General features: G+C 48.4%; 3 protein-coding genes across 4 annotated transcripts; 1 reads left to right on the top strand and 2 right to left on the bottom strand.

The window, feature by feature from the left end:
* Nucleotides 1–413: 413 nt before the first annotated feature.
* On the top strand, nucleotides 414–13,539 carry LOC105467027 (WD repeat domain 55). Its single transcript, XM_011716304.3, has 7 exons — nucleotides 414–729; nucleotides 4,154–4,254; nucleotides 4,335–4,422; nucleotides 4,532–4,711; nucleotides 4,809–4,908; nucleotides 4,997–5,166; nucleotides 5,251–13,539. Exons 1-7 carry the CDS (start codon nucleotides 539–541, stop codon nucleotides 5,570–5,572), a joined length of 1,152 nt encoding a protein of 383 aa, XP_011714606.1. The 5' UTR covers nucleotides 414–538; the 3' UTR covers nucleotides 5,573–13,539.
* On the bottom strand, nucleotides 6,872–9,465 carry LOC105467028 (DND microRNA-mediated repression inhibitor 1). 2 transcript variants are annotated; one of them, XM_071098310.1, is made up of 5 exons: nucleotides 9,413–9,465; nucleotides 9,170–9,287; nucleotides 8,345–8,806; nucleotides 7,267–7,659; nucleotides 6,872–7,182 (listed from the first exon to the last, which is right to left on the bottom strand). In XM_071098310.1, the coding sequence occupies exons 1-5, from the start codon at nucleotides 9,434–9,436 to the stop codon at nucleotides 7,031–7,033; spliced, it is 1,149 nt and encodes a 382-aa protein (XP_070954411.1). In that variant the 5' UTR covers nucleotides 9,437–9,465; the 3' UTR covers nucleotides 6,872–7,030. The 2 variants fall into 2 exon arrangements, with proteins under 2 accessions (XP_070954411.1, XP_011714608.1); XM_011716306.3 differs by lacking the exon at nucleotides 6,872–7,182 and having other exon boundaries at nucleotides 7,202–7,659.
* Nucleotides 9,805–26,403, bottom strand: HARS1 (histidyl-tRNA synthetase 1). The gene is made up of 13 exons (XM_011716307.2): nucleotides 26,235–26,403; nucleotides 25,876–25,965; nucleotides 19,552–19,671; nucleotides 16,198–16,293; nucleotides 15,107–15,232; nucleotides 14,020–14,127; nucleotides 13,772–13,870; nucleotides 13,446–13,539; nucleotides 13,109–13,236; nucleotides 12,774–13,016; nucleotides 10,908–11,024; nucleotides 10,570–10,716; nucleotides 9,805–10,225 (listed from the first exon to the last, which is right to left on the bottom strand). Exons 1-13 carry the CDS (start codon nucleotides 26,322–26,324, stop codon nucleotides 10,154–10,156), a joined length of 1,530 nt encoding a protein of 509 aa, XP_011714609.2. The 5' UTR covers nucleotides 26,325–26,403; the 3' UTR covers nucleotides 9,805–10,153.
* Nucleotides 26,404–26,406: the final 3 nt, after the last annotated feature.

The raw sequence follows: 26,406 nt of genomic DNA, 5'->3' as shown, positions 1-26,406 counted from the left end.
AAACTGGCCACAGAGATGTTAGGGGCGTGGATAGCAGCTGCTTGAGCTGCCTGCAGTCCGAGACTCCTGTATGTCATCGCGCAGCGTGGGATTTTGCGGCTTCCTGACAGCCCTGGCTGTCGCTTGACTTGATCTTGAGTTTCACCAAGCCACGAAGGACTAGCGTCCCTCTCTCCTATCCCAAGGGCATTAAGCCTGTCTGAAGTAGGAGAGTAAAAACTTACACGCAGTTCCCAACTTTACGTGTTGTGACTAGGGAGGGAATTGACGGTCGCACAGTTTACCTAGGCCAAACTGGGCCACAGCCGGACAAGGAAGTAGCAGATCTCTCAAGCGCGGTTCCTTCGCTGCGCTCCACCCACACCAGCACCGGCCAACCGACCTCTCCTGTAAGAGGGAGAACGTCCCGGCGACACTTCCGGCCCCGCCTCCTGAGGCGGAAGCAGAGTCCCAGGCTGCTCCTCCGGTGCCTGGGACTGGTTCCGAGGGTGGTTCCGAGGCTGACTGCCCTGCGGCGGCGTGGCTCGCAGTCGTCAGCATGGACCGCACTTGTGAGGAGAGGCCCGCTGAGGATGGGAGCGACGAGGACGACCCAGACTCCATAGAAGCCCCTACCCGGATCCGGGACACTCCGGAAGACATCGTGCTGGAAGCTCCGGCCAGTGGGCTGGCGTTCCATCCGGCCCGTGACCTACTGGCTGCAGGGGACGTGGACGGGGACGTGTTCGTGTGAGTGCGAGGCAGGGCCGGGGGCGCTGGATCTGGAAGCTCCCCGGGGATGGAGCTGGGAACAGGAGAGAGGAGAGAAAGTTGCAGGGAGACAAATTTTGCGTGATTGATTGGGTCCGATTCATTCAGTAACATTCAGCTCTTATATCACACCAATCTGTTGAAAGAACTGGAATGTCGTGACAGAGCCCAGAGACCGTAGTAGGACAAAAAGCCCTTTAAGGCCTTGTTATTTCCCAGCGGATTATTATTTATTTACTTACCTATTTATTTTCGAGACGGAGTCTCGCTCTGTTGCCCAGGCTGAAGTGCAGTGGCGCGATCTGGGCTCACTGCAACCCAGATTGAAGCAAATCTCTGCCTCAGCCTCCTGAGTAGCTGGGATTACAGGCGCCCGCCACCATGCCCGGCTAATTTATTTTGTATTTGTAGTAGAGACGGGGTTTAACCATTGGCCAGACTGGTCTTGAACTTCTGACCTCGTGATCCACCTGCCTCGGCCACCCAGAGTGCTGGGATTACAGGCGTAAACCACTGCGCCCAGCCTCCTACCGGATTATTATATTGTGCCTGAAATAGGCTCAGCAGACTCCTTTAATTGATTTTTCAAACCACAAATCTTGGCTCACGCCTGTAATCCCAGCACTTTAGGAGGCCGAGGTGGGCGGGTCACCTGAGAGGCTGGAGCTCGAGACCAGCCTGTCCAACATGGTGAAACCCCGTCTCTACTAAAAATACAAAAATTAGCCGGGTGTGATGGCGCGGGCCTGTAATCCCAGCTACGCGGGAGGCTGAGGCAGGAGAACTCGGGCAGTGAAGGTTGCAGTGAGCCAAGATCGCGCCACTGCACTCCAGCTTGGACGACAGAGTGAGACTCAAAAAGAAAACAACATAGGCCAGGTGCGGTGGCTCACGCCTGTAATCCCAGCACTTTGGGAGGCTGAGGCGGGCTGACCATGAGGTCAAGAGATCGAGGCCAGCCTGGCCAACATGGTGAAACCCCGTCTCTACTAAAAATACAAAAATTAGCTGGGCGTGGTGGCACACGCCTGTAGTCCCAGCTACTTGGGAGGCTGAGGCAGGAGAATCACTTGAATGCAGGAGGCAGAGGTTGCAGTGAGCTGAGATCGCGCCACTGCAGTCCAGGCTGGCGACAGAGACTCCATTTAAAAACAAAAAAAACAAAAAAGAAAACAACATAAATCTGAGCAGACACTCCCTTGATTAAAACCCTTCAATGGTCTGCTTTTAGGATTTAGTACAAATTTCTCAATCCCGCTTTCAACGCCCTGACCATCTGTGCTCATTCATCCATACCTTTTAAAAATATATCTTGGGGCAGGCGTGGTGGCTCACACCTGTAATCCCAGCACTTTGGGAGACCAGGTGGGGTATCACCTGAGGTCAGGAGTTGGAGAACAGCCTGGCCAACATGGTGAAATCCCGTCTCTACTAAAAATACAAAAATTAGCTGGGTGTGGTGGCGGGCGCATGTAATCCCAGTTTCTCGGGAGGCTGAGGCAGGAGAATCGCTTGAACCTGCGAGGCAGTGAGCCGAGATGGTGCCATTGCACTCCAGCGGGCAACAAGAGCAGAACTCCGTCTCAGAAAAATAAAAATAAAAAAATCTCGAAACCTCAGCCCCTTTGCACATGCTATTCTGTCCGGAAAACTCCTTTCTCCTCACTTTTACCTACTATCTCTGAGTTCCCAGGATCTCTTCCCTCTTCCTCTATCCCCAGACTAAAATTGGTTACCTATTAGATGCTGCCATGACACCAGGTGACATGGTACCTTTCCCTTAGTAATGAATGGTTGGTAACCATATATCCGTTTGTGTAATTATTTGAATGCTGTCTCCTTCACTAATGTTTTTCAAATGTCTTTGACCTTGCCTCTCAGAGAAATACCTTTTACATTATATATGCTGATACAATTTCTGATTTTATTCTATTATTGTGTGCATGTACACAAAATGCTGATTGTAGCTTTCCAGTCTGTTATATGACTAGAATGTGAAAAAACACTGTTCTGGAGTGTAATCTGTCGTCGGTTTTGTTCTCCATTTTATCTCCAGCCTCTAGTTTAGGGTAGGTGCTCAATACGTGTTTGACTTTGAACAAAAGATACAAGTTAGAGGCAGTGGAAAACTTGAAGATGCTGTGCTTATCAGATTTACTTAATGAACTTAAACCTCAACCCCCCCGTTAGCTGTAATGGCCTTGAGCGTGTTAACTTCTGTATTTTCATCTTTGAAGGGGAATTATACCTACTCTTGCAGAGGGGACAAATTTGCAGTACAGTGCAATTTTACAGTTCCCTTCTACTACTATCCATATTTATGGTGCCAGGCACTTGGGAGTTGCCCTAGACATCCACCTTTCTTCACATTCCACACAACTTTGTTGCTTCCCTTGTCTTAAAAAAGGTTCTGGAGGAAAATTCTTGGTTCTTCCCTTCCCCACCCTCAGCCATGACTATTGTGAAGAGGTTCCTTTTCAGAGGATTAAATTCAAACTTCTACTTGGCTCACGTGGTCTCATGCCCACCCCAGCCCATCTTTCCAGATTCAGTCATGCTACTCTCCTGCTACAAGGAACCCTCCTCATTCCTTATCTCTGCTGCCTCCAGTATCTGGCCCTTGCTCTCGGCCAGGTGAACTCTACTCTTGTATGATCCAACCCACATGTCACCACCTTAGCTTTCCAGGGCTCTCTTCTCCCTTCCCAAGTATTCATTCAATCTGTGAATGTTTATTAAGCTACTTTTTCATGTTCGGCACTGGGACGGAGAAAATGAGCAGGCTCAGTTCTGCCCACCTGGAACTCACTGGCAATTAAGCATGTATTCATTCTGCCCTTTTTGAGGATCTGCTCTGAGGCAGGCACTGGGAGTATTCTGTAAACAGTACTCACCTCAAAGTTGTTTACAGGCTGGTGCCTCTTCCCCACCTCCATTTTGATCCTGCCTCTTTTTTAGCATGTACTCTCAATGTACTGTAATTGTGGCTTTCTGTAGCTCCTGCAGACCTGAAGTGCAAGAGCCTGCTCTACCGTACTGATTTTTACATTTCTAACTTCTGGGGCTGGTTTTTTGTCATTGATGTAAGAAATATTTCCTTCACAGTGGTCCAGACCCAATCGTTGTCCAGGCTGGGGCTTTCAAAGATGATAAAGAGGGGTTGGGTGGAATCACAAAGAAATGTTGAGCAAATATACCTTGAATTAATATATATTGGAAAAAGCAAGACCTAACATTTCAAACTCACTGAAAATGGAGAAATGAGATGGTAAACTTTGGGCTTGGAGGTGTAGAAGCAGGAACTCCTAGGTAGGTGGGAAGGCTGCTCTGTCTAGTTGGTCTCTGCACTCAGTGCAACCCAGGATGGGTCTGGAGTCATTTACTCTCCTTCCCCTCTCCCCAGCTTTTCCTACTCTTGCCAAGAGGGAGAAACCAAGGAGCTATGGTCATCGGGTCACCATCTCAAGGCTTGCCGAGCTGTGGCCTTCTCTGAAGATGGGCAGAGTGAGTACTGGGGAAGACAACCAGCAATGTGGTGGAAGGGAGCAGTGAGCAGCACCATGACCTGGGCACCTTTTCCCCAGAGCTTGTTACTGTCTCCAAGGACAAAGCCATCCATGTTCTAGATGTGGAGCAGGGCCAACTAGAAAGACGTGTTTCCAAGGCTCATGGGTAAGGAGAACAGCCAATTCTGTGTATGTGCATGGAGGTGAAGGGTAAGGACCAGGAGGTCCCCACTGGGACAGAGATGCTCCAAGAAGTTCTACATCTGTGTCTCTAGTGCCCCCATCAACAGTCTTCTGCTGGTGGATGAGAATGTTCTGGCCACTGGGGATGACACGGGTGGTATCCGTCTCTGGGACCAGCGGAAGGAAGGCCCCTTAATGGATATGAGGCAACATGAAGAGTACATCGCAGACATGGCTCTGGATCCAGCCAAGAAGCTGCTGCTGACAGCCAGGTACAACCTCAAATCTGCCTTGCCTCCCCTCCTCTCCCTGTGAAATGTCTTCCTCACATGGACCTTGTGTCTAAGCCTATTGCTCTACTCTCTACAGTGGGGATGGCTGCCTTGGAATCTTCAATGTTAAGAGGCGTCGATTTGAGCTGCTCTCAGAGCCTCAGTCTGGGGATCTGACCTCTGTCACCCTTATGAAAGTATAGCTGGGTATGGTGGGATGGAGGGGTGTATGCTGGGGGCTTAGTCTAAGGCAGCTTCCACATCATTTTCCCTATTTCCCTGCAGTGTGGGAAGAAGGTGGCCTGTGGCTCCAGTGAAGGTACCATCTACCTCTTCAACTGGAATGGCTTTGGGGCCACAAGTGACCGCTTTGCCGTGAGAGCTGAATCTATCGACTGCATGGTTCCAGTCACTGAGAGTCTGCTGTGTACTGGCTCCACCGATGGAGTCATCAGGTGAGGGAAGCCTGGACAGCCCTTAGGTCACAGGAAGGGCAGACCCAGTTAGCCAGTACTCAACACTGTTGTTTCCCTGCCCAGGGCTGTGAACATCCTACCGAACCGAGTGGTGGGCAGTGTGGGCCAGCACCCTGGGGAGCCTGTGGAGGAGCTGGCCCTTTCCCACTGTGGCCGCTTCCTGGCCAGTAGCGGCCATGACCAGCGCCTCAAGTTTTGGGACATGGCCCAGCTGCGAGCTGTGGTGGTAGATGACTACCGTCGGCGCAAAAAAAAGGGAGGACCACTGCGGGCTCTGAGCAGCAAGACTTGGAGCACTGATGACTTCTTCGCAGGACTGAGGGAAGAGGGAGAAGACTCCATGGCTCAGGAAGAAGAGGAGGAGACTGGGGATGACAGTGACTGAGGGAATGAATTGAATCTCAAGACAGGTCCTCACCAGGCAAGAGTCTTGCTTATTGAGCTGCATCCCCAGAGAAGATACTTTTTTTTTTTAAAAGACAGGGTTTTGCTGTCATCCAGGCTGGAGTGCACTGGCTTGATCATGGCTCACTGCAGCCTCAATGTGCCCAGGCTCAGGGTGTCCTTCCACCTCAGCCTCTGGAATAGCTGGGACTACAGGTGTGCACTACCACACCAGGCTAATTTTTAAATTTTTTTGGTAGAAACAGGGGTCTGTGTTGTCCAGGCTGGTCTACAACTCCTGGACTCAAATGATCCACCTGCCTCTGCTTCCCAAAGTGCTGGGATTACAGGCACGAGCCACCACACCTGCCAAAAAACATTTTTTTGAGATAGGATCTCACTCTGTCACCCAGGCTGGAGTGCAGTGGGTTGATCATGGCTCACTGCATCCTTGACCTCCCCGGCTCAAGTGATCCACCTCAGCCTGCCTGGTAGCTGAGACTTGGCATGTGCCACCATGCTCGACTAATTTTTGTGATTTTTTTTTTTTTTTTTGGTAGAGACTAGGAGTTTCACTATGTTGACCAAGCTGGTCTTGAACTCCTGGACTCAAGTGATCCTCCTGCCTTGGCCTCCCAAAATGCTGGGATTACAGGCATGAGCCACCGTGCCTGGCTGGATATGAATTTTTTTTTTTTTTTTTTGAGACAGGGTTTCGCTCCTGTTGCCCAGGCTTGAGTGCAATGGCATGATCTCGGCTCACTGCAACCTCCACCTCCTGGGTTTCAAGTGATTCTCCTGCCTCAGCCTCCCAAGTAGCTGGGATTACAGGTGTCCGTCACCATGCCAGGCTAATTTTTGTATTTTTAGTAGAGACAGGGTTTCTCCATGCTGGCCAGGCTGGTCTCGAACTCCTGACCTCAGGTGATCCACCCGTCTCAGCCTCCCAAAGTGCTAGGACTACAGGCAAAAGCCAACATGCCTGGACTGGATATATATTTATAATACCCTACAGTGTAGCACAAGAAGATGCATTCAAAGCGCTGATATGAGGAAGTACTTGCCCCGTAGCAGCTATTCACTCTATCAGTATAAGACAAACTCTAAGCTAGGGCAAGATAGCACAGACACAAGTATATACTAACCAGGGGTTTAATATAAATACAACCAGCATAGAAAGACCCAAAACTACACAGAAACCAAAACCAGAATGCCATGTGGTGGAGCCAAAGGGCAGAATTTCTGACCCCTGTGGCTCAGCTGCCCCTCCCCGCAAATAAAAACCAACAAAGAAGACAAATCAGGACAATAAAGAAGATTCATGCTAAGCTGTGGCAGAGGGGGGAAGGTATGATCGGGTGGGTGTGGGACAAGGAATGGCCATGGAAGACCACAGGGTAGCTTGGACCCTGGGCTGGGAGGGGGAGAGCAAGGCCCCTCACCACAACTTAAGCCAAACCTAAGCTGCCCCAGGTGCCGTAGGTCCCTGTCCCAGCAGGGAGGCTGATGGCCTGGGCCCATGCCTCTCCCCACCTTTGGGAGTCAGATAGTGGCCACCCAGGCCTGCTGGGCTGGGGCCTGACACAGGCTCTGCCTGCCCATTCAGGCTGCCTGTGGAGAGAGAATGGAGTCACTGTTTAACCATGGTACCTGCCTCAGCCCCAGCAGACCACAGGAGGCTGGCCCCAGACTCACTGAGTGCCTGCAGCAGCCGAACAGACACAGCATCCTTGGCCACCTCATGCCCATCCTGGCCATCTAGGGTCAGCACAACCCAGATGAGGCCACTGAAAGGCACCGGATGCCCAGGAATCACCACCTGATACCAGAAGCGGTGCCAGCCAGCAGGTCCTATGCCCAAACACTTAGTGAGGAACACAGGGCTGCCCAGCTTCATTCGTTGGCACAGCAACTGCAGGGTAGCCCGAGCCCCTTGGGACCCTAACTTGTCCCTTGCCAAGGCCAACTGGCTGCCCTCTGGTTGTGGGGGCCGCAAGGAGGGACCCACAAGCTGCTGGCGGAGTCGCTGCTTCAGGTCTGGCTTGAGCCACTCCACAGCCACCTGCTCTCCACAGAGGTGTGACTGCCCTGCAGGAAAAAGGTAAAGATAAGGGCAGGTCCAAACCCTGGGCCCAAGCCTCCAGGTTGTGAGCCCTTTGGAGCTCACAGTCCTGTAATGTGTAGCCTTCGCATTTCCTGGTAGTGTGACCATGGGTAAGAAAAGACAAGCCTTCAGGCTCCACTATTTGCAAAAGGAGTATAACACAACTGCTACCTTACAAGTTTCCTTGGAGAAGTACTGGTTAATGCAGGCTTTGTCTGCCTCATAACCATCATAATGGCTAATCTTTACTGCCAAAAGTTGCTGTAAGTCAGTCAGTATGCTAAATACCATACACCCATTATGTTACTTAATTCTCACAACCGTCTGAGGAAACAAATACTATAGTAAATGGCTCAGTTGGGTTCCCTTGAGCAAATCAATTTCTCTAACAGTTTCCTCACAGCTCGAGGGTCCTGTGCCTATTATGCGGTGTGGGTGTAGGGGAATGTTGAGGATTAAGTCAGGAGATAATGCTCGGGAAGTGTTACCAATTTAGGTAAGTGGTGGTGGTAGCACCATTGGAAGTTTTAAAACTCTGAGATCAAATAGTAAAGGGTTGCAAATTCTGGCATGTTTGACTCTAAGATCTTGTAACTTTAACAGCTATGCTCAGTGTAAAGTGCCTGGCAGAACGCGTTTGGCCCCAACCAGCCCCCGGCCACAGCCTACCTTCCACCAGGGCCTTTTTGGCCATGGCAGCGGCCCGGTGAGAGCTGAATTTGAGCAGAGCGATCTGCCCAGGCGCCGGTCCGGGGCTGGGCAGCAGCCGCGCCTCCTGCAGGCCGGGACCCAGCGGCTGCAGCGCGAGCAGCAGCGCGCTGCGGGTCAGATTCAGCGGCAGGCCGTCAACGCTCAGCTCACACTTCTCGGTGCTGCGGCACACGAGCAGCGGGCAGGACGGCCGCAGCGGATGGTTGTGCAGCGTGGCGATGGCGGCCTGCGCGCCGCGCCGCGAGCTATAGCGGGCATAGGCGAAGCCGCGGTTCAGGCCGCTGAAGGTCATCATCAGGCGGAACTCGTAGAGGCGGCCCACGCGCTGGAACAGCGGGATAAGCTGGTGCTCGTACACGTCCTGAGGCAGCCGCCCGATGAATACCTCTGACCCAGCTGGCGGCGGGCTGCCCACCCAGCCTGTGGGAAGGGGGTATGCAAGGCCACCGTCAGGCGACGCTTTCGAATTCTGAGCCCACGGACCCAGCGCGCGAGGGTGGGAAGCGATGTGAACCAAGGTTTGTGAAATGGGCTTACACCCGTACCCTGGGTGGTTGGCATAATTAGGTGACTGCGCTAACGAAGGGGCTGGCGCAGAGTAGGTACACCTTGAGATTGGCCCCCTCCCTCGACGGGGCGGGTGGGCGTGGAGCCACAGTTCCTCCTTTGCTGGGGGATATAAATCCGGGTAGTTTGCAGTTCCTGACAGTGAAGGCTGGGGCAGCCCCTCCCCCAAAGGGGGTTGGTGTAGCCGGACAGGCAGAGGGGCTGGGACTACCGTACCTGGGGGTGGCCCGCCATACTTCCTCTGCCCGTTCACCTGCACCAGGCGGATGCCTGTCTCCCTGACCCACGCCTCCAGCGCCGCCTTGTTCTCTGGATTCACCCTCTCACACCACAGCTGAGAGGGAAAGGAAGGTTGGAATGGCGGATCGCCAAGTCCGCCCCCCACCTCTTCTGTGGGTACTGGGGTCACTAAAGCCGACCCCCGCTCCGGCGCCGGCCCCCAAGTCGCCAGCCGCTTACCTCACAATCCCGCTTGGACTGCATGGCCCTCCCGCTGGCCCCCTCCTACCCTCTTTATAACTTCCTCCCCACCAGCCTCTGGAAGCTTCCCTACCCCTCCACCCCGCAAGCTCTCATTGGCTCTGAGCGCGACCCCGCCTCCCAAGGGGGTGGAGGTATCCACTGCACGTGCGCCGCCCGGGCTTCGCTCAGACCCTCAGGTGAAAGCTGCAAATTAGTGGGTGAGTACCTACGGGGACTGCCTCCCGAGGAGGAGGAGCTCCCAAGCCGCAGGGTGGACGCTGGAGACAAGAACCTCAGGGTCACAAGTTTACTGTCTTTCTCCCTTTTCCATCCCTACATTGGTCTGCCGGGGAAGGTGGGGCTAGGCATCAGTGACACGCAGGCTCTGGTTGAGGTTGAGGCATTTTATTGGACCTTTGGCAATTGGTAGGGAGGCATCTGCTCCAACTGGTGCGAGGCCCTGTAGATGAGACCATCTCAGGCTGGGTCCTTGTAGCCCAGGAGCACAGACTGGACTAAGCCCCCAGGGCCTTGTATGAAAAAGGTGTAGTATCTGGCCATTTTTGCCAGTAATAATCAATAAAATAACCATAATAAAAATTAAAGTCTCTGTTCTGACCAGTCTTCAGGTCTTCCTGCTGAAACGGAAAAGTGCAAAGCAGTTGAAGTACATATGCAGTTTGTCTTAACCTCAAATAGTACCAGTCCCAGTTCCTTTCCTCTGATAGATTGCTCAGTTCAGCAGATGCGGAGGGGCTGGCCTGTTCTCCTTTTGATTTCCTCCACAAGGTCTTCTCTTCGGACATTCACCTGGCCAGGATGGGAGAAGAAGGTGGTATAAGCATCTTCCATTCCACTGCTGCCCGAGTGCCTAGTTTCCTCTAGCCCTCTAGGCATCAGTCTCAGCTGGGAGCAGGAACCTAATTAAACACCTCAGGCTAGAGTGTGCCTCTTGGGGGAGCCAACAAAACATAGGGTATATGCAGGGACGGAGATCTCACCCTACTAAGACTACAGTAACAGGTTAAGCTCTCAAGTCTTTTATGGTTGTATTAATATCAATGCCAGGCTTTTTCTCAGGTCTTGAATGGGCATGGGCCTGCCAAAATGGCATACATTCTCTGTCCCTTAGCCTTCCTGCCCGCTTCCCTTACCTCTTCTCTGCTAGTCACTGAACGGAGCTTGATGACCCCATCCTTGAGTTCCTGCTCGCCAATGATAGCCACCAGTGGGATGCCTGCCTCCTCACAGTACTGCAACTGGTTCAAAAGCTTTGGGTTCTTCTTGTACAGCAGCTCAGCCTGCAGGGGACAAGAGCAGAAAAGGAAGGCTGGCTTCTGCTGTCCTCAGGGACAGAGGGTGTCCAAGCTGGCACCTTGTTCTTAGCTCCACTTTTGAGAAGTAATGGCAGGATCCATTATGGGTGAGCTTTTATTCAGTTTGTGCCCAGCACACCCAAGTTTGCTGCCACCCTGGGGCTTGCCTCCCATACCTTGACCCCAGCATCCCACAGTTCTGAGACAAGCTTTAGTCTTTCTTCTAGCAGCTTCTTCTGTGCAGATGCCACAAGTACCTGTGTCTCCGTGGTCCGTACTTTCTCCTCCAAAGCCTGGGGAAGGGGCAGATAAGAGTCAGAGAGCTGGGCTAACACCTTCAAGGAGCAAACAAAGCAGGCTCTAGTCAGGATTTTGAGACCAGGCCCAACTCAGCTCTACCAGGGCAGGGGCCCTGTCTTCTCATCTAGCACCTTGGGCATAAGGTAGCTTTTAGTAGATATGAGGACTGAACTAACTTGTACATAGGATGTGTCAGAATAACTAACTTAGGGTAAGAGTAAAGGTAGCTTTTTTACAGTAACTTCAAGCTTATCTCCATGTAGTACTTTTTTTTTTTTTTTGAGACAGGGTCTCTGTCACCCAGGCTGAAGTGCAGTGGCATGATCACTGCAGCTTTTTTTTTTTTTTTTTTTTAATCTGTAGAGATAGGATCTCACCATGTTGCCCAGACTGGTCCATGTAGTACCTTAAGGGTCCATCAAAGCATTCACACAGAAGTACTACTATGAGCCTACCCCAACTAGATCACCCTTGGCAGTTTTAGTCCCCACTTACTATCTACCCATTTATGACACTGTGCCTCTCGCACTTCAGTTACAGGGCACAGGCGTGTATATGGGTATGGGGAAAGGAGAATGCTGCTGCTGCTTCCCTTGTCTTTTTCAGGAAAACTATTTTCATAGTTCTTACAATGTAAGATGCCTACTGGAAGAATGATCTCAACTGGGAAACGGGTGGTTTCCACCCTAGAGAAAAGGCATAGACCGTGGGGAGGTTGCCAGAGCATTTCCCAGAGGATGAAATGCAACCAGCCACTTAAGACCAGCAGCAACAAAGGAGGGCTTGAGGCCACGAGAGGCTCCCTTGGTGTTACTCTAGGTGTTAGAGAGTCACGGTAGCCATGTGAGGGATCCCAGGGCCTCAGACACATGCTTCCCATTTAGAGACAATATTGCAATGTGGTTAGTGGCAAGACTTTGGAGTCAGACCGCGTGGATTCAAATTCTGACTCTACCACTTACAAGTTTCATGGCCTTAAGCAAATTATTTGATCTATAATGCTTCAGTTTTCTCATCTGGAAAATGCAATTAATAAAATTAGCTACTCTCACAGGGCTGTGGTAAGAATTATATTTTGATAATGCATGAAAAGCACCAAGCACAGTGCCTGGCACAAGGCACTAAAATGTTAAGTATTCTGTATCATGAGGAAGATCTAAGTCTTGGATACAGCAGCCCATGTTTGTGACAGCCCTGAAGGAAGCAGAGACCCAGAGCAGAGGATTTAGTGGAGAAAGATGGATTAAAGATCCATAAAACTGACCTATAATGGGGTAGAAATCTGTGAAAAAGGCCGGGCGCGGTGGCTCAAGCCTGTAATCCCAGCACTTTGGGAGGCCGAGACGGGCGGATCACGAGGTCAGGAGATCGAGACCATCCTGGCTAACACAATGAAACCCCGTCTCCACTAAAAATACAAAAAAATTAGCCGGGCGTGGTGGCGGCGCCTGTAGTCCCAGCTACTCGGGAGGCTGAGGCAGGAGAATGGCGGGAACCCGGGAGGCGGAGCTTGCAGTGAGCCGAGATCGCGCCACTGCACTCCAGCCTGGGCAACAGAGCGAGACTCCGCCTCAAAAAAAAAAAAAAAAAAAAAAGAAATCTGTGAAAAAGAGCAATAATCTTTTCTCCATTTCTGTGAGATGTTCCCTACCCAAAGCAGCACCACTCACTCCCTTGGAGATCAGATAGCTTAGGTGCCACCACCTGCTCAGACTGTCTTCTACCCACCCCGTAGGACCTACCTCTAGTCTCTGTTCCACGATGGAGAAAATCCGCTCCACCCCAATGCTGAGCCCCACACATGGCACCTTGCGCCCTTTGGGGTCGAACATGCCCACTAGCCCATCATAGCGCCCTCCAGCAGCCACACTGCCCACACCCAGGGGCTCTTCCCCTGCCTGGGCTGGGGTCTGTAGCAGCACTGCCTCATAGATCACCCCAGTGTAGTAATCCAGCCCTCGAGCAAGGCTAAGGTCAAAGGAGATCTGTGGAGATAAGAACATGGTCAGTGCCAGATTAAGATGAGGGATCTGAAGCCCCAGAGCTCAGAAGGGATCCCATCCCCAACTTGACTCACTTTGTCATCAATGCCAAATAGGGTCAGATACTCAAAGAGCAGTTTCAGGTCTCCCAGGCCCTCCAAGGCCTGCTTGTTTTGGGATAGTTTAGGATCCTGGAGCAGCTGTTCCACTAGGGATACCCCACCTGGGGAGACAGACTTGTGAGTGAGGCTGACAAGCAAACAAAAAAGGTAAGGGGGGTTGATCTTCTTGCCTGGACTCTAGTTGCCCATACATGTGTGTGTACATATACATACACACACTCACTCTCCTACGTACATACACAGAAGAGTTTCAACTTTAGGACTGAGGGCAGTTGGATGGCTGCTGAGGAGGCTTGGTTCTGTTCCTCACCATGCTGCTGGACATAGTCCCCAATGCGGTCAGCCACCTCGGGTGCAAGGCCCTTCTCTCCCACCATCTCATTCTTCACCTCTTCCCAGGACACCTAGGCAGACAGACACCAGTCAGGGACCTCTGGGCAGCTTCTGCACCACAGAGCAGGTATGTACTGTCCTCAGGGAACAGTCTTGGAGCAGTAGCTGCCCATGAGCCTACATCCTAGGGCTAACCTTCCTCTGGTGGGTATAAAGGCATGCACCTCTCTCTCTCAATCTTGATTTCCATTTCCCAAGGCAGGGTGGGATCTGGGAAAAGAAGTCAAGTACTTGGGTTGTTACCTTGTCCAGCTTGTCTACTGAGGAGCAGATGGTACGGAACTTGCTGTCAGAAACACCACAGATGGCAAACATCCCATCTAGAATACGTCGATCATTTACCTGCAAGGAATCAATGCATAGTGCGGAGGGAATCTCTTTTCTTACATGACCTGCGATAGTCATGGTCACTTGGGCTACTGGTCCCTCTGCACAAGGATCTTGTGAGAGGCCAGGCCCAACTTTGCCCTCCCAGCCTTGTCAGCACTGACCTTGACCAGGAAGTCGCCTATCTGAAGTGAACTCAGGATCTCGCACATGATCTTCAGGCACTCTGCATCAGGGATCATGGGATCAAAGTTCCCAGCAATGTCAAAATCCTGCAGGGAGAGGGTTAGCCAGAGGTCTTCAGGGATTCACCTTTCTGAAGGGGGGACTCTGGGAGCTCTGTCCTCTAGGAAGGCCTGGTTGCACTCAAGCATAGACTTTCTCTTTCATTTTCTTATCATCAGCCCAGAGGTAAACCCCAGCATCCTTGGGCTTCTCACCAGTTTTGGTTTCCTTTCTATCTACTGGGCTATTCCTTCATTTTCTACTTCATCATCTTAACTCCTCCTACTGGGTGGGGTGATTATATGGCTTTAGTGCTTAGCCATTTTCCCTATTCATCCAGAAGCCCTGGCATCAGTCTGGATGATTTGATGTATCAAAGCTAATTTCCTTATTCTCTGCTGTGATCCTATCACTGTGGTTTAAAATAAAGAGCACTGGACCAAGAGTTCTAGTCCTGACTTTGCCTTTCTTACCCCTATGATCTCTTCATCTGCGGGTATCAAGTTGACTCATATGTAAAATGGAGAGACTTTATTCTCCTTCTCCACCACAGGGACATTGTGAAATCTGCATGAAAACACCATAGAAGAGGCTGGGCGCGGCGGCTAACACCTGTAATCCCTGCACTTTGGGAGGCCGAGGCAGGCGGATCACGAGATCAGGAGTTTGAGACCAGCCTGGCCAACATGGTGAAACCCTGTCTCTACTCAAAATACAAAAAATTAACTGGGCGTGGTGGCAGGTGCCTGTAATCCCAGCTACTCAGGAGGCTGAGGCAGGAGAATCATTTGAACCCAGGAGGCAGAGGTTACAGTGAGCCGAGACTGCACCACTGCACTCCAGCTTGGGCAACAGAGCGAGACTCCTCAAAAAAACAAAAAACAAACAAAAAAACCACCATAGAAACCTAAGAGCATTATCTGGGTCATCCAATTTGCTCAGGACACTGTTGAGTACTCAATAGATTCTGCTGGCTTGAGAAAGCCCCAAGTAACCCATCCTGCCCCACAGTTTCCCGACACTCACACACTGGTAGAATTCCCGGTATCGGCCGCGGGTCATGGCTGGGTTATCCCGCCGATATACCTTTGCTATGTGGTAGCGTTTAATGTTGGTCAGTTTATTCATTGCCAAATACCGAGCAAAAGGAACCTGATGACAAAGAGTTAAGGAGAAAGCCCCTCCTATCACTGTCTGCAAGTTGATTATCATCACCAACAGAAGTTGGGGTCTAACCCCTCCCTATGTGGGTAAAACTGCCACCCATAAGATTAATAGCACTTACAAACATCAGAAAGCACCAGCTGTGCTACCACATGAGGCAGCTGAAGGCTCAAAAAAGATTAAGGCACCTTTCTCTTTTGTAGTGTTGACTGGACTTTTCTTTTTTTTTTTTTTTTTTTTTTGAGACGGAGTCTTGCTCTGTCGCCCAGGCTGGAGTGCAGTGGCCCGATCTCAGCTCACTGCAAGCTCCGCCTCCCGGGTTCACGCCATTCTCCTGCCTCAGCCTCCCGAGTAGCTGGGACTACAGGCGCCCGCCACCTCGCCCGGCTAGTTTTTTTTTGTATTTTTAGTAGAGACGGGGTTTCACCGTGTTAGCCAGGATGGTCTCGATCTCCTGACCTCGTGATCCGCCCGTCTCGGCCTCCCAAAGTGCTGGGATTACAGGCTTGAGCCACCGCGCCCGGCCGACTGGACTTTTCTGAGCATGGCAAGGGGCTGGGCAGGTTGGCCACAGACCAGAAAAAGGCCCCCATATGGGATTTCTAAGCAGATGATTCTCTGTGTAGCTTGGAGACAAGGGAAATGTGTTGGTGGTCCATTAAGGCGAATTTTGTCCACTGGACAGGGCAGGCGAGAGGTATTCTGGAGCCAGGGGATGACTGTAGAGTTGGAACTGGGCCCTGACATCAAGCTGAGGTCTCACTCAGGATTCAGAAGATTTCTAAGGGTGTGTATGCTCTGTTTAGCCAAAGTCCCACTCCTGGTTTAGAGAAATAATTCCCCTAATCGCCAGAGGCCTCATATTTGATCCTACCTACCCTACCATTCTTAAACCTGAGCCAAGTGAGTGCCAATCCATCCAAAGTCTCAAGTGCCCAAGTTTAGAAAGATACAGTGAGGTCATAGCGAAGGGACAGGAGCTCCCCGCCCTGGTCCTTCAGGTCATAGATAAGCTTGGAATCTTCCCCATACTTTCCCGTCAGTGTTTCCTAGAGAAAACATAAATAAATGTGGTCATAGTAATAAATATAACAATTTAAAAGGAAATTTTAAAAACAAACATGACTGATTCCAACTTGTCTACATTTCCCTCTGCTCTTTATCCCAATTCTTAGGTGTCTGATGTAGTTATCATTGAAAGGAAACATCAATTTTGTGTTTTTTGTATTTTGATTTTGTAACAGAGCTGTAGAATTTTTGTTACATATTTTTCTCTTAAAAATCTTTTTTTCTTCAGACTCCACTTCTCAGCATGAATTTTTTTTTTTTTTTTTTTTTTTTTTTTTTTTTTTTTGAGATGGTGTCTCACTCTGTCGCCAGGCTGGAGTGCAGTGGCGTGATCTCGGCTCACTGCAACCTCTGCATCCCGGGTTCAAGCGATTCTCCTGCCTCAGCCTCCCGAGTGGCTGAGACTACGGGCAGGTGCCACCATGCCCAGCTAAGTTTTGTATTTTTAGTAGAGACAAGGTTTCACTATGTTGGCCAGGATGGTCTCGATCTCTTGACCTCGTGATCTGCCCGCCTCAGCATCCCAAAGTGCTGGGATTACAGGCGTGAACCACAGCGCCCGGCCTGAAGTATTTTTAAAAGATGCACAAATTCCAGTGAGAAGAAGCTCTGTACTTACTTCCTCCCTAATGTTATACTGTTAGATGTTTAGGTTATTCTAATTTTAGAAAAAAATGTTTTAGGCCAGGCATGGTGGCTCACACCTGTAATCCCAGCACTTTGGGAGGCGGAGGCGGATGGATCACCTGAGGTCAGGAGTTCGTGACCAGCTTGGCCAACCTGGTGAAACCCTGTCTCTACTAAAAACACAACAATTAGCTGGGGGAGGTGGTGGGCATCTGTAATCCCAGCTATTTGGAGGCTTAGGCAGGAGAATCACTTGAACCTGGGAGGCAGAGGATGCAGTGAGCAGAGATTGCACCATTGCACTGCAGGCTGGGTGACAAGAATGAAACTCCATCTCAAAAAAAAAAAAAAAAAAAAAAGCCCCATAACATTTCAATATATAATATTTAGGTATATAGCTCTTTTTTTAAAAAAAGTGTTTTTCTTGATGATAAACTACTAGGAATGGGTTATCAGACCAACAAACATAAATGTTTTTATGATGCCTGAGATTCGAATAATGTCAAAAGTAAAAACTGAGGAATGTCTTAAGGGCATTACAGCAGTCCTTGCCCTGTGATGTCTATAATTGGTAATAGCATATTTTGCTCACCAGGTTGGCAAAGATTAAAAAGCCTGAAACTTCCCAGTACGTAGTATCAGAAACAGTCACACACTAGTGTTATGGGCTGAACTGTATCCCCCTGTCCGACCCTCCCCAATTCATTTGTTTAAGTCCTAAATCCCAGTAACCTCTGAACATGACTACATTTGGTGATAGGATCTTTAAAGAGATGATTAAGCTAACACGAGGTCTCCAAGTTGGGCTCTAATCTAATATGTTGTTGTAAGAAGATAAAATTTAGACAGGGACAGAGGAAAGACGATGTAAAGACAAAGGGAGGCTGGGCGCGGTGGCTTATGCCTGTAATTCCAACACTTTGGGAGGCTGGGGTGGGTGAATCACTTGAGGCCAGGAGTTCAAGACCAGCCTGGCCAACATGGTGAAACCCCGTCTCTACTAAAAATAGAAAAATTAGCCAGGCGTGGTGGCGCACGCGTGTAATCCCAGCTACTTAGGAGACTGAGGCAGGAGAATCGCTTGAACCTGGGAGGTGCAGGTTGCAGTGAGATAAGGTCGTGCCACTGCACTCCAGCCTAGGCAACAGAGCGAGACTGTGTCTCAATTTAAAAAAAAAAAAAGAAAAAGACAAAGGGAGACGATGGCCATCTACAAGCCATGAAGAGAGGCCTGGAACAGATCCTTCCTTTATGGGCCTCTGAAAGAACTAGGCCTGCCAGCATGTTATGTCAACGTCCAACCTCTGGAACTGTGAGAAAATACATTTCTGTTGTTTAGGCTACCCAGTCTATGGTACTTTGTTATGGTAGCCCTAGCAAACTAATACAATAGGTAAAAACAGTCTCATAAATATGTACAATTATATATCAATAAAAAGAGACAGGTACTACATTGATGAAGGAAACAACAGATAATTTCAGACAGGTTTATAGACTAAAGGCAATAAACCAGCTCATTGTGATAGAGGGAGAACAGCTACTTTAAATAGGTGGTTGGAGAAGACTACTTGAGGAGTGGCATTTTAGCTGAGCTCTGAAATTAAAATCTGGCTGGCTGGACATGGTGGCTCATGCCTGTAATGTCAGCACTTTGGGAGGCTGAGGAAGGAGGACCACTTGAGGCCAGGGGTTTGCAAGCAGCCCGGGCAACATAGCAAGACCTCTGTCTCTATTTGTATTTATGTTTTTTGAAAAAAGGAATTAAAATCTGCAGTCTCTAGTATAATCTGAAATAAATCATGCAAAGAGCTAAGGAAAGGGAGTTCAGGAAAAGGGAAGAGCAAGAACAAAGGTCCAGAGGTACAAACACACTGACTATGTTCCAACAGTTGGAAGAAGACCAGAGTAGCATAGTGGGCAAGAGGAAAAATAGCATTAGCATGAGATGAGGTAGGAGAGGCAGTGGCCAGATCACCTAGGGCTCTGTAAACCTGAGTAAAGAGTTTGGGTTGTACTATAAGTGCAGTGGGAATCACTGGGTTTGAAGCAGGTAGTAATGCAATCTTGGTTGGTTGGTTGGTTTTAGAGACAGGGTCTTGCTACATTGCCCAGACTGGAGTATGGTGGCTATTCACAGGCACCACCATAGCACACTACAGGCTTGAACTCCTGGGATCCAGTGATCTTTCTGCTTCAGCCTCCTGAAAAGCTGGAACTACAGGTGTGCCCAGTTGCAATCTGGTTTTTAATAGCAAAGAACTAGTAACAACCTCAGAGTCCATCAATAGGAGAGTGGTTGCATATTTATGTATGTATGGTTTGGACGAATCTAGAAAACATCCCAAGTACAAACGCCCTGCAATACAATGTAGACAGGACCCAGACCACTCCAAAGAATGGCTCTCTTTTGGAAGCTGCTGGCCACAACCAACATAATAAAAGACAGGGCCTCTCCCTCCAAGCCATTCTTGTCCCGCTTGTTATTGGAGAAGACTGGTCTGTGTCCACAACAGGAGTGGGCCCTTTGGACCCTCACTCTCTTGTTGTCATCTTCTTTGTTATTCAAATGCCCACTCATCTACAATTGTAGTTTCTTCTTGCCCTTTCCTCACCTTTAGTTCAAATACAGGTGTATCAATGACTTCTGCACCATGGCGCTTGAAGCAACGGATGATTACGTCAAACACCTTCTCACGAACAGCCATCTGCCGGGGACTATAGTCTCTTGTGCCCTTGGAGTTGAAATCAGCCAGAGAACCAGAAATGAGGTTTGAAAACCAAGAACAATACATTTTGAAAATATAAAAGGATGACTTCAATAATGAAAAAGCAAATCCTGCTCTAAACAGATTTTCCTACAGGCCACTGAGTTTTAAAACAAGTACAAATAATTCCCTATTAATTCCCACACCATTTGCTATCTGCCTTACAAACTCCATTCCCTTTTAAGCTTGGGGTCTATTTTCTAAAATTCTTAGAACTCTTTTCTTTAAGTCATTTTCCTAAAAACTCTTTCTGGGATAACAGAACATTTCCTGGCCTAATAACAAACACCAACCTGAGGCCGGGCACAGTGGCTCATGCCTGTAATTCCAGCACTTTGGGAGGCCGAGGCAGATGGATTGCCTGAGGTCAGGGGTTCGAGACCAGCCTGGCCAACATGGTGAAACCCCATCTCTACTAAACAATACAGAAATTAGCCGGGTGTGACGCCTCGCCCCTTGTAGTCCCAGCTACTTGGGAAGCTGATGCACGAGAATCCTTGAACCTGGGAGGTGGAGGTGGTTGCAGTGAGCCGAGATCGTGCCATTGCACTCCAGCCTGGGCAACAGAGTGAGACTCTGTCTCAAAAAAAACAAACAAATAGTGGTGGCGGGTGCCTGTAATCCCAGCTACTCGGGAGGCTGAAGGCAGGGAGAATTACTTGAACCCGGGAGGCGGAGGTTACAGTGAGCTGAGATTGCGCCACTGCACTCCAGACTGAGCGACAGAGCAAGACTCCATCTCAAAACAAAAAAACAAAAAACAAAAAAAAAAACCAACCAGTCGGGCATGGTGGCTCACGCCTGTAATCCCAGCACTTTGGGAGGCCGAGGTGGGCAGATCACAAGGTCAGGAGATCAAGACCATCCTGGCGAACCCTGTGAAACTTTATAACAGGTCTTTCAAATGTTGATACATTTCATTATACAATATCAGGAAGCCTTATTTATTTACATCACCTCAGATCTCATCAAGAAAGTCTTTTTTTTTTTTTTTTTTTTTTGAGATGGAGTCTCACTCTGTCACCCAGGCTAGAGTGCAGTGGCGCGATCTTGGCTCACTGCAACCTCTGCCTCCCGGGTTCAAATGATTCTCCTGCCTCAGCCTCAGCCTCCTGAGTAGCTGGGACTACATACAGGTGTGTGCCACCATGCCTGGTTAATTTTTTGTATATTTAGTACAGATGGAGTTTCACCATGTTAGCCAGGATGGTCTCGATCTCGTGACCTCATGATCCGCTTGCCTCAGCTTCCCAAAGTGCTGGGATTATAGGTGTAAGCCACCTTGCCCAGCCTGGTTTTTTGTTTGTTTTTGACACAGAGTCTCGCTCTGTCACCCAGACTGGAGTACAGTGGCATGTTCTTGGCTCACTGCAACCTCCACCTCCCAGGTTCAAACGATTCTTCTGCCTCAGCCTCCCAGGGAGCTGGGATTACAGACATGCGCTACCATACCTGGCTAATTTCTGTATTTTTAGTAGAGACGGGGTTTCACCATGTTGGCTAGGCTGGTCTGAAACTCCCGACCTCAGTGATCTGCCCACCTTGGTCTCCCAAAGTGCTGGGATTACAGGCGTAAGCCACCACACCCAGCAGAAAACTCTTTAATTATTGGGAAGCTGTCAAGCTTATGATGGAAGATACAAGTTTTCTAAAATTCTTTTTTTTTGAGATGGAGTTTCTTGTTGCCTAGGCTGGAGTGCAATGGCACGATCTCGGCTCACGGCAACCTCCACTTCTCGGGTTCAAGCGATTCTTGTACCTCAGCCTCCCTAGTAGCTGGCATTACAGGCACGCGCCACCACGCCCGGCTAATTTTTAGTAGAGATGGCGTTTCTCTGTGTTGGTCAGGCTGGTCTCAAACTCCCAACCTCAGGTGATCCGCCCGCCTTGGCCTCCCAGAGCATTGGGATTATAGGCATGAGTCACCACCAGCCCAAGTTTTCTAAAATTCTAACTTTCACCTGAATATTTGAATTTTATCACTGCCTACAGGCACTGTCAGATGTCTTCCTTGAGGTGACAAGGCTCACTTCGTTCATTGTTGTAAAAATGTCTGCCAAATATTTAAATTTGAAAAACCATAATTTATCTTTCAGTTGTTAATTCAAATAAAACAAGATGTTCTATGAAAAAAGTAGCTAGATCAGCTTGCAACTTGAACAATGGCATAAGCATTTTCCCTACCTTGGGGTGCAGAAGTGCTTTATATGTGCTTCCCATTTTGTCATAGCAAATATTTAAAAATAGGGTCCTCAAGGGTCAAGATTCAATAAAATTAGTAAGTTTTTTGGCCAGGCATGGTGGCTCACGCCTAGCACTTTGGGAGGCCAAGGTGGACAGATTGCCTGAGTTCAAGAGTTCAAAACCAGCCTGGGCAACATGGTGAAACATGTTGTAGATTTCTTGTGTTTTTTGTAAAATACAAGAAATTAGCTGGGTGTGGTGGTACCCGCCTGTAATCCCAGATACTCAGGAGGCTGAGGCACAAGAATTGCTTGAACCCGGGAAGTGGAGGCTGCAGTGAGCCAAGATCGTGACACTGAACTCCAGCCTGGGCAACAGAGTGAGATTCTGTCTACAAAAAACCCCAAAACAAACAAATGAACAAAGTTTTACCATTTTATCAATGACATTGTTAAGTAAAACTAAACTTTATTTTATTTTTTTTTTATTTTTATTTTATTTTATTTTTTTTGAGACGGAGTCTCGCTCTGTCGCCCAGGCTGGAGCGCAGTGGCGCGATCTCGGCTCACTGCAAGCTCCGCCTCCCGGGTTCACGCTATTCTCCTGCCTCAGCCTCCCAGTAGCTGGGACTACAGGCGCCCGCCACCACACCCCGCTAATTTTTTGTATTTTTAGTAGAGACGGGGTTTCACCGTGTTAGCCAGGATGGTCTCGATCTCCTGACCTCGTGATCCGCCCGCCTCGGCCTCCCAAAGTGCTGGGATTACAGGCGTGAGCCACCGCGCCCGGCCCAAACTAAACTTTATTTATTTATTTACTTGCTGTGAGTGCATGGCAGTGAAGAACATACTGGCTATTAGTACAGTTTAGTGTCACTGTCTTAATTTATGCTAAGGCACCAGCAGTTCTACTCATCAGTGCTTTTGTGCCTTTGGTGCAAATGTTAACACAATAGAAAAGGCAGATAACATCTTAGAATTATTATAGAAGGGCTAGGCACAGTGGTTCATGCCTGTAATCCCAGCACTTTAGGAGGCCAAGGTGGGTGGATCACTTGAGGCCAGGAGTTCAAGACCAGCATGGCCAACACGGTGAAACCCCGTCTCTACTAAAAATACAAAAGTTAGCTGGGTGCAGTGGCACATGCCTGTAGTCCCAGCTACTCGGAAGGCTGAGGCAGGACAATCGCTTGAACCCAGGAGGCAGAGGTTGCAGTGAGCTAGGATCACGCCACTGCACTCCAGCCTGGGCAACACAGCAAGACTCCGTCTCAAACCAAACAAATGAATTACTATAGAAATAGTTTTGACCATGAAGATCCCTTGAAAGAGTCTTGTCTTACAATACTGAGTTTTCTATTGTTAATACTAAAATGGGTATTAACTCTCTAGCATAACCTTATTTTAATGCTATAATATGAAAAATTTCAAAGACACAATATAGAGAATAGTATTACAGGTCACCATTTATCCATTACCCAGCTCCAACAACCATTAATATCTGCTATTCTTATTTAAGCCCTTACATGTTTTTCTTAAATATTTTAAAATAAATCCCAGACGTCATATCATTTCATCCATAAATACTTCAATATGAATCTCTAACACATAAGGACATTTAAAAAACCCCAAAGACTCTATCTTTATTATAACTAACAAAACTAACAGCAACTCCTTAATATTATCTAATGCTAAGCCATGGTCAGTTTTTCCCTGTTGCCTCGATAATATCTTTTTATGGTTGATTTATTTGAATCAACTTCAAAATGAAGTCTATGCGTTGTAATCAGCTGATATGTCTATTTAATCTACAATAGTTTCCTTCCCTCCCCCACTTTTTTTTTTATTTTAAAAAGGTCATTTATTAACTAGGAAAATTGGTTCATTTGTCCTAAAAAATTTTTTCACATTCTAGATTTGGTAAACAATATGCTTAATGTGTCATTTAACATGTTCCTCCATCTCTAGTATTTCCTGTAAACTGATAGTTAGTCCAAAGATTCAAATTCAATTTACTTGGCAAGAGTACTTCACAGGTGGTGCTGTGTACTTCTTGTTGCATCACATCAGCAGGAACATGTCTAGTTGTCCTACTTTAGTGATGTTAAAACTCATCACTGGTGAGGACAGACTGATCCATCATAAATTCCACAGTAAGCTTTTCATCTAATAGTTTGAATAATCACTGATCATCACCACTTTGGGATTTTACACTGTCTCTTTAACCTCCGAATATGAGTTATATGTAGAAAGAAACAGCTCAATGAATTTAGGAGCCCAAAGAATTAACCTTAACACAAGGAAAACAGACATCTCCCCTCTCCTTTGGAATTCAATTTCAAATACATTTATTAAATAGAGTCATCCCTCAGTATCCGCAGGAGATTTGTTCTAGGCCCCGTGTGGATACCAAAAATCCATGGATGCTCAAGCCCTTGATATAAAAATATATGCACATCCTCCTATACACTTTAAATAGTCTCTAGAGTATTTATAATACCTTAGACAATGTAAAGGCTGTGTAAATAGTTGTTATACTATATTTTTTATTTGAAATTTTTATTGTTAGATTTTAAAAGGTTTTTTTTTTTTTTTTTTTTTTTTTTTTGTAGAGATAGGGACTCACTATGTTGCTCAGGCTGGTCTCAAACTCCTGGGCTCAAATGATCCTCCCCTTGTGGCCTCTCAAAGTGCTGGGATTACAGGTGTAAGCCACCACATTCAGCCAGATTTTTTTTCTTAATTGTTTCTTTTCCCCTGAATGGTTTTGATCTCCACAGGTGGTTGAATCTGTGAATGTGGGACCTTGGGATATGGAGGGCTGACTATATCTCTTTAGGCACCTAGTCTGTCTCAGGGTATATAAACCACAAAAATAACTACTTAAAGTTGGTGCAATAACAGAAATATGTATGAAGTGCCAAGAGAACCTAGATGAAAGGGTAAACAGTTCTGTTTATAGAACTTACAGAAAGTGGAACTGAACTGGAGGATGAGCTCAGAATCTCCAACCTCATTCCACTCTACTCTCCTTTACTTAGTTCTAGCCATGTAGATCATCCTCTAGTTCCTCAAAACTACCAAAGTTCTTTCCCACTTTAGGGTTTCCATACTCTACCTGGACTTATCTTTGTCACACTTGTCCTCTGGCTATCTCCTACTCATTCACTAGATCGGTTAGTATATCACTTCCTCAGTTAGCCTTTCTCAGACTCCCCAGTTCTCCCTTATTTTTCTCAGAGCAACCTTAAAGTCTTTATATCATTTTTCACAATATGTAATTACATAACCATGTGTGGTGGCCAGGTGCGGTGGCACACGTCTGTAATCCCAGCACTTTGGGAGACTGAGACGGGCGGATCACTTGAAGTCAGGAGTTCAAGACCATCCTGGCCAATATGGGGAAATCCTGTCTCTACTAAAAATATAAAAATTAGCTGGGCGTGGTGGTGGGCACCTGTAGTCCCAGCTACTCAGGAGGCTGAAGCAGGAGAATCACTTGAACCCAGGAGAGAGCGGCTGCAGTGAGCCAAGATGTGCCACTGCACTCCAGCCTGTGCAATACAGGATACTCCGTTTAAAAAAAAAAAAAAAAAAAAAATCTGTGTGGGATTATTTGTTCTAAGTCTCTCTCCTTCAGTAGAATGTAAGCTCCATGAGGGGAGGCTATATTGTCCACCATGGTATATATTCAGTGCTTTGTATAGTGCTAGAGACACAGTGCTAAATACACATTTACTGAATGAACGAAGGAGTAGCAGCAGCAGGCTGACTCCCCGATCACCCAGCTGGCCTAGCTTCTGCCATCACTTTGCCATCCCAGAATGACTCAGGTAGAGTCCAGTCCAGCCCAGCGCCCAGAGCGACTGTCCTCTCCTCTGCAGTATTTCAGATCCTCCTCAATGACCTGGTTTAAGGAGTCAGACATAAGCGCCCCGTGAGTAGAGTTAGAGACTTTCTCAGTGGCTCCCTACAGGAATGATATTACCTTGGGGGTTTTGAGCACAAACTTCTGTTTGCTTTCATCAGGACCCAGCTGTGCCTTCAGTTTCAGGAGTTTTCCCACCTCCTCCTCGATCTGTGGAGGGAAAGAAGGCGCTGAGCTAACCATCTGTCAGTCTCCTGCCTCCCCCGCCATTCATTCAATATTCCTCCCTCATCAGGATCTCTCTGCTCAGGCCTAGCTTTGTTTCTCTCGGGACCCACCCCGGATACCTCCCCACGCAGTCCACTCTCCTCCCTACAAGCCTGGTCGTTTCCCTCACATCCCTATCCTATGTCCCGAACACCCTGGCTTTACGTCCTCCCAGGCTTTGCCTTGGCCCTCCCCTGCTGCCTAAGTCTTACCAGCTCGGCGCTGGCCTTCTGCTGCTTGAGGCCTCGCACGCGCTCTCCCTGAAGTTTCACCAGCTCCTCCAGCGCCGCACGCTCTGCCATCCCGGCTGTCCACTTGAACCCACTGCTGCCTAGACCAGCGACGGCGGCCCCAGCCTCCGCAAGGATGACTTCCGGCTATCGA

This window comes from Macaca nemestrina, chromosome 6 (assembly GCF_043159975.1).
Source record: "Macaca nemestrina isolate mMacNem1 chromosome 6, mMacNem.hap1, whole genome shotgun sequence".
Taxonomy (NCBI): Eukaryota; Metazoa; Chordata; class Mammalia; order Primates; family Cercopithecidae; genus Macaca; species Macaca nemestrina.
This window is presented reverse-complemented; position numbering and strand designations above follow the sequence as displayed.

Excerpts from the sequence above, each read along its gene's own strand:
- LOC105467027 (XM_011716304.3), top strand. The coding sequence starts at position 539 with ATGGACCGCACTTGTGAGGAGAGGCCCGCTGAGGATGGGAGCGACGAG. Across the intron at positions 730-4,153 it reads GTGGACGGGGACGTGTTCGT|CTTTTCCTACTCTTGCCAAG; the intron begins GTGAGTGCGAGG and ends CCCTCTCCCCAG. Across the intron at positions 4,712-4,808 it reads AAGCTGCTGCTGACAGCCAG|TGGGGATGGCTGCCTTGGAA; the intron begins GTACAACCTCAA and ends TACTCTCTACAG.
- LOC105467028 (XM_071098310.1), bottom strand. The coding sequence starts at position 9,436 with ATGCAGTCCAAGCGGGATTGTGAG. Across the intron at positions 9,288-9,412 it reads AGTCCAAGCGGGATTGTGAG|CTGTGGTGTGAGAGGGTGAA; the intron begins GTAAGCGGCTGG and ends TTTCCCTCTCAG. Across the intron at positions 7,183-7,266 it reads TCGGCTGCTGCAGGCACTCA|GCAGCCTGAATGGGCAGGCA; the intron begins GTGAGTCTGGGG and ends CTCTCTCCACAG.
- HARS1 (XM_011716307.2), bottom strand. The coding sequence starts at position 26,324 with ATGGCAGAGCGTGCGGCGCTGGAGGAGCTGGTGAAACTTCAGGGAGAG. Across the intron at positions 13,540-13,771 it reads CAGTAGACAAGCTGGACAAG|GTGTCCTGGGAAGAGGTGAA; the intron begins GTAACAACCCAA and ends CTGTCTGCCTAG. Across the intron at positions 10,717-10,907 it reads TGTGGGATGCTGGGGTCAAG|GCTGAGCTGCTGTACAAGAA; the intron begins GTATGGGAGGCA and ends TGTCCCCTGCAG.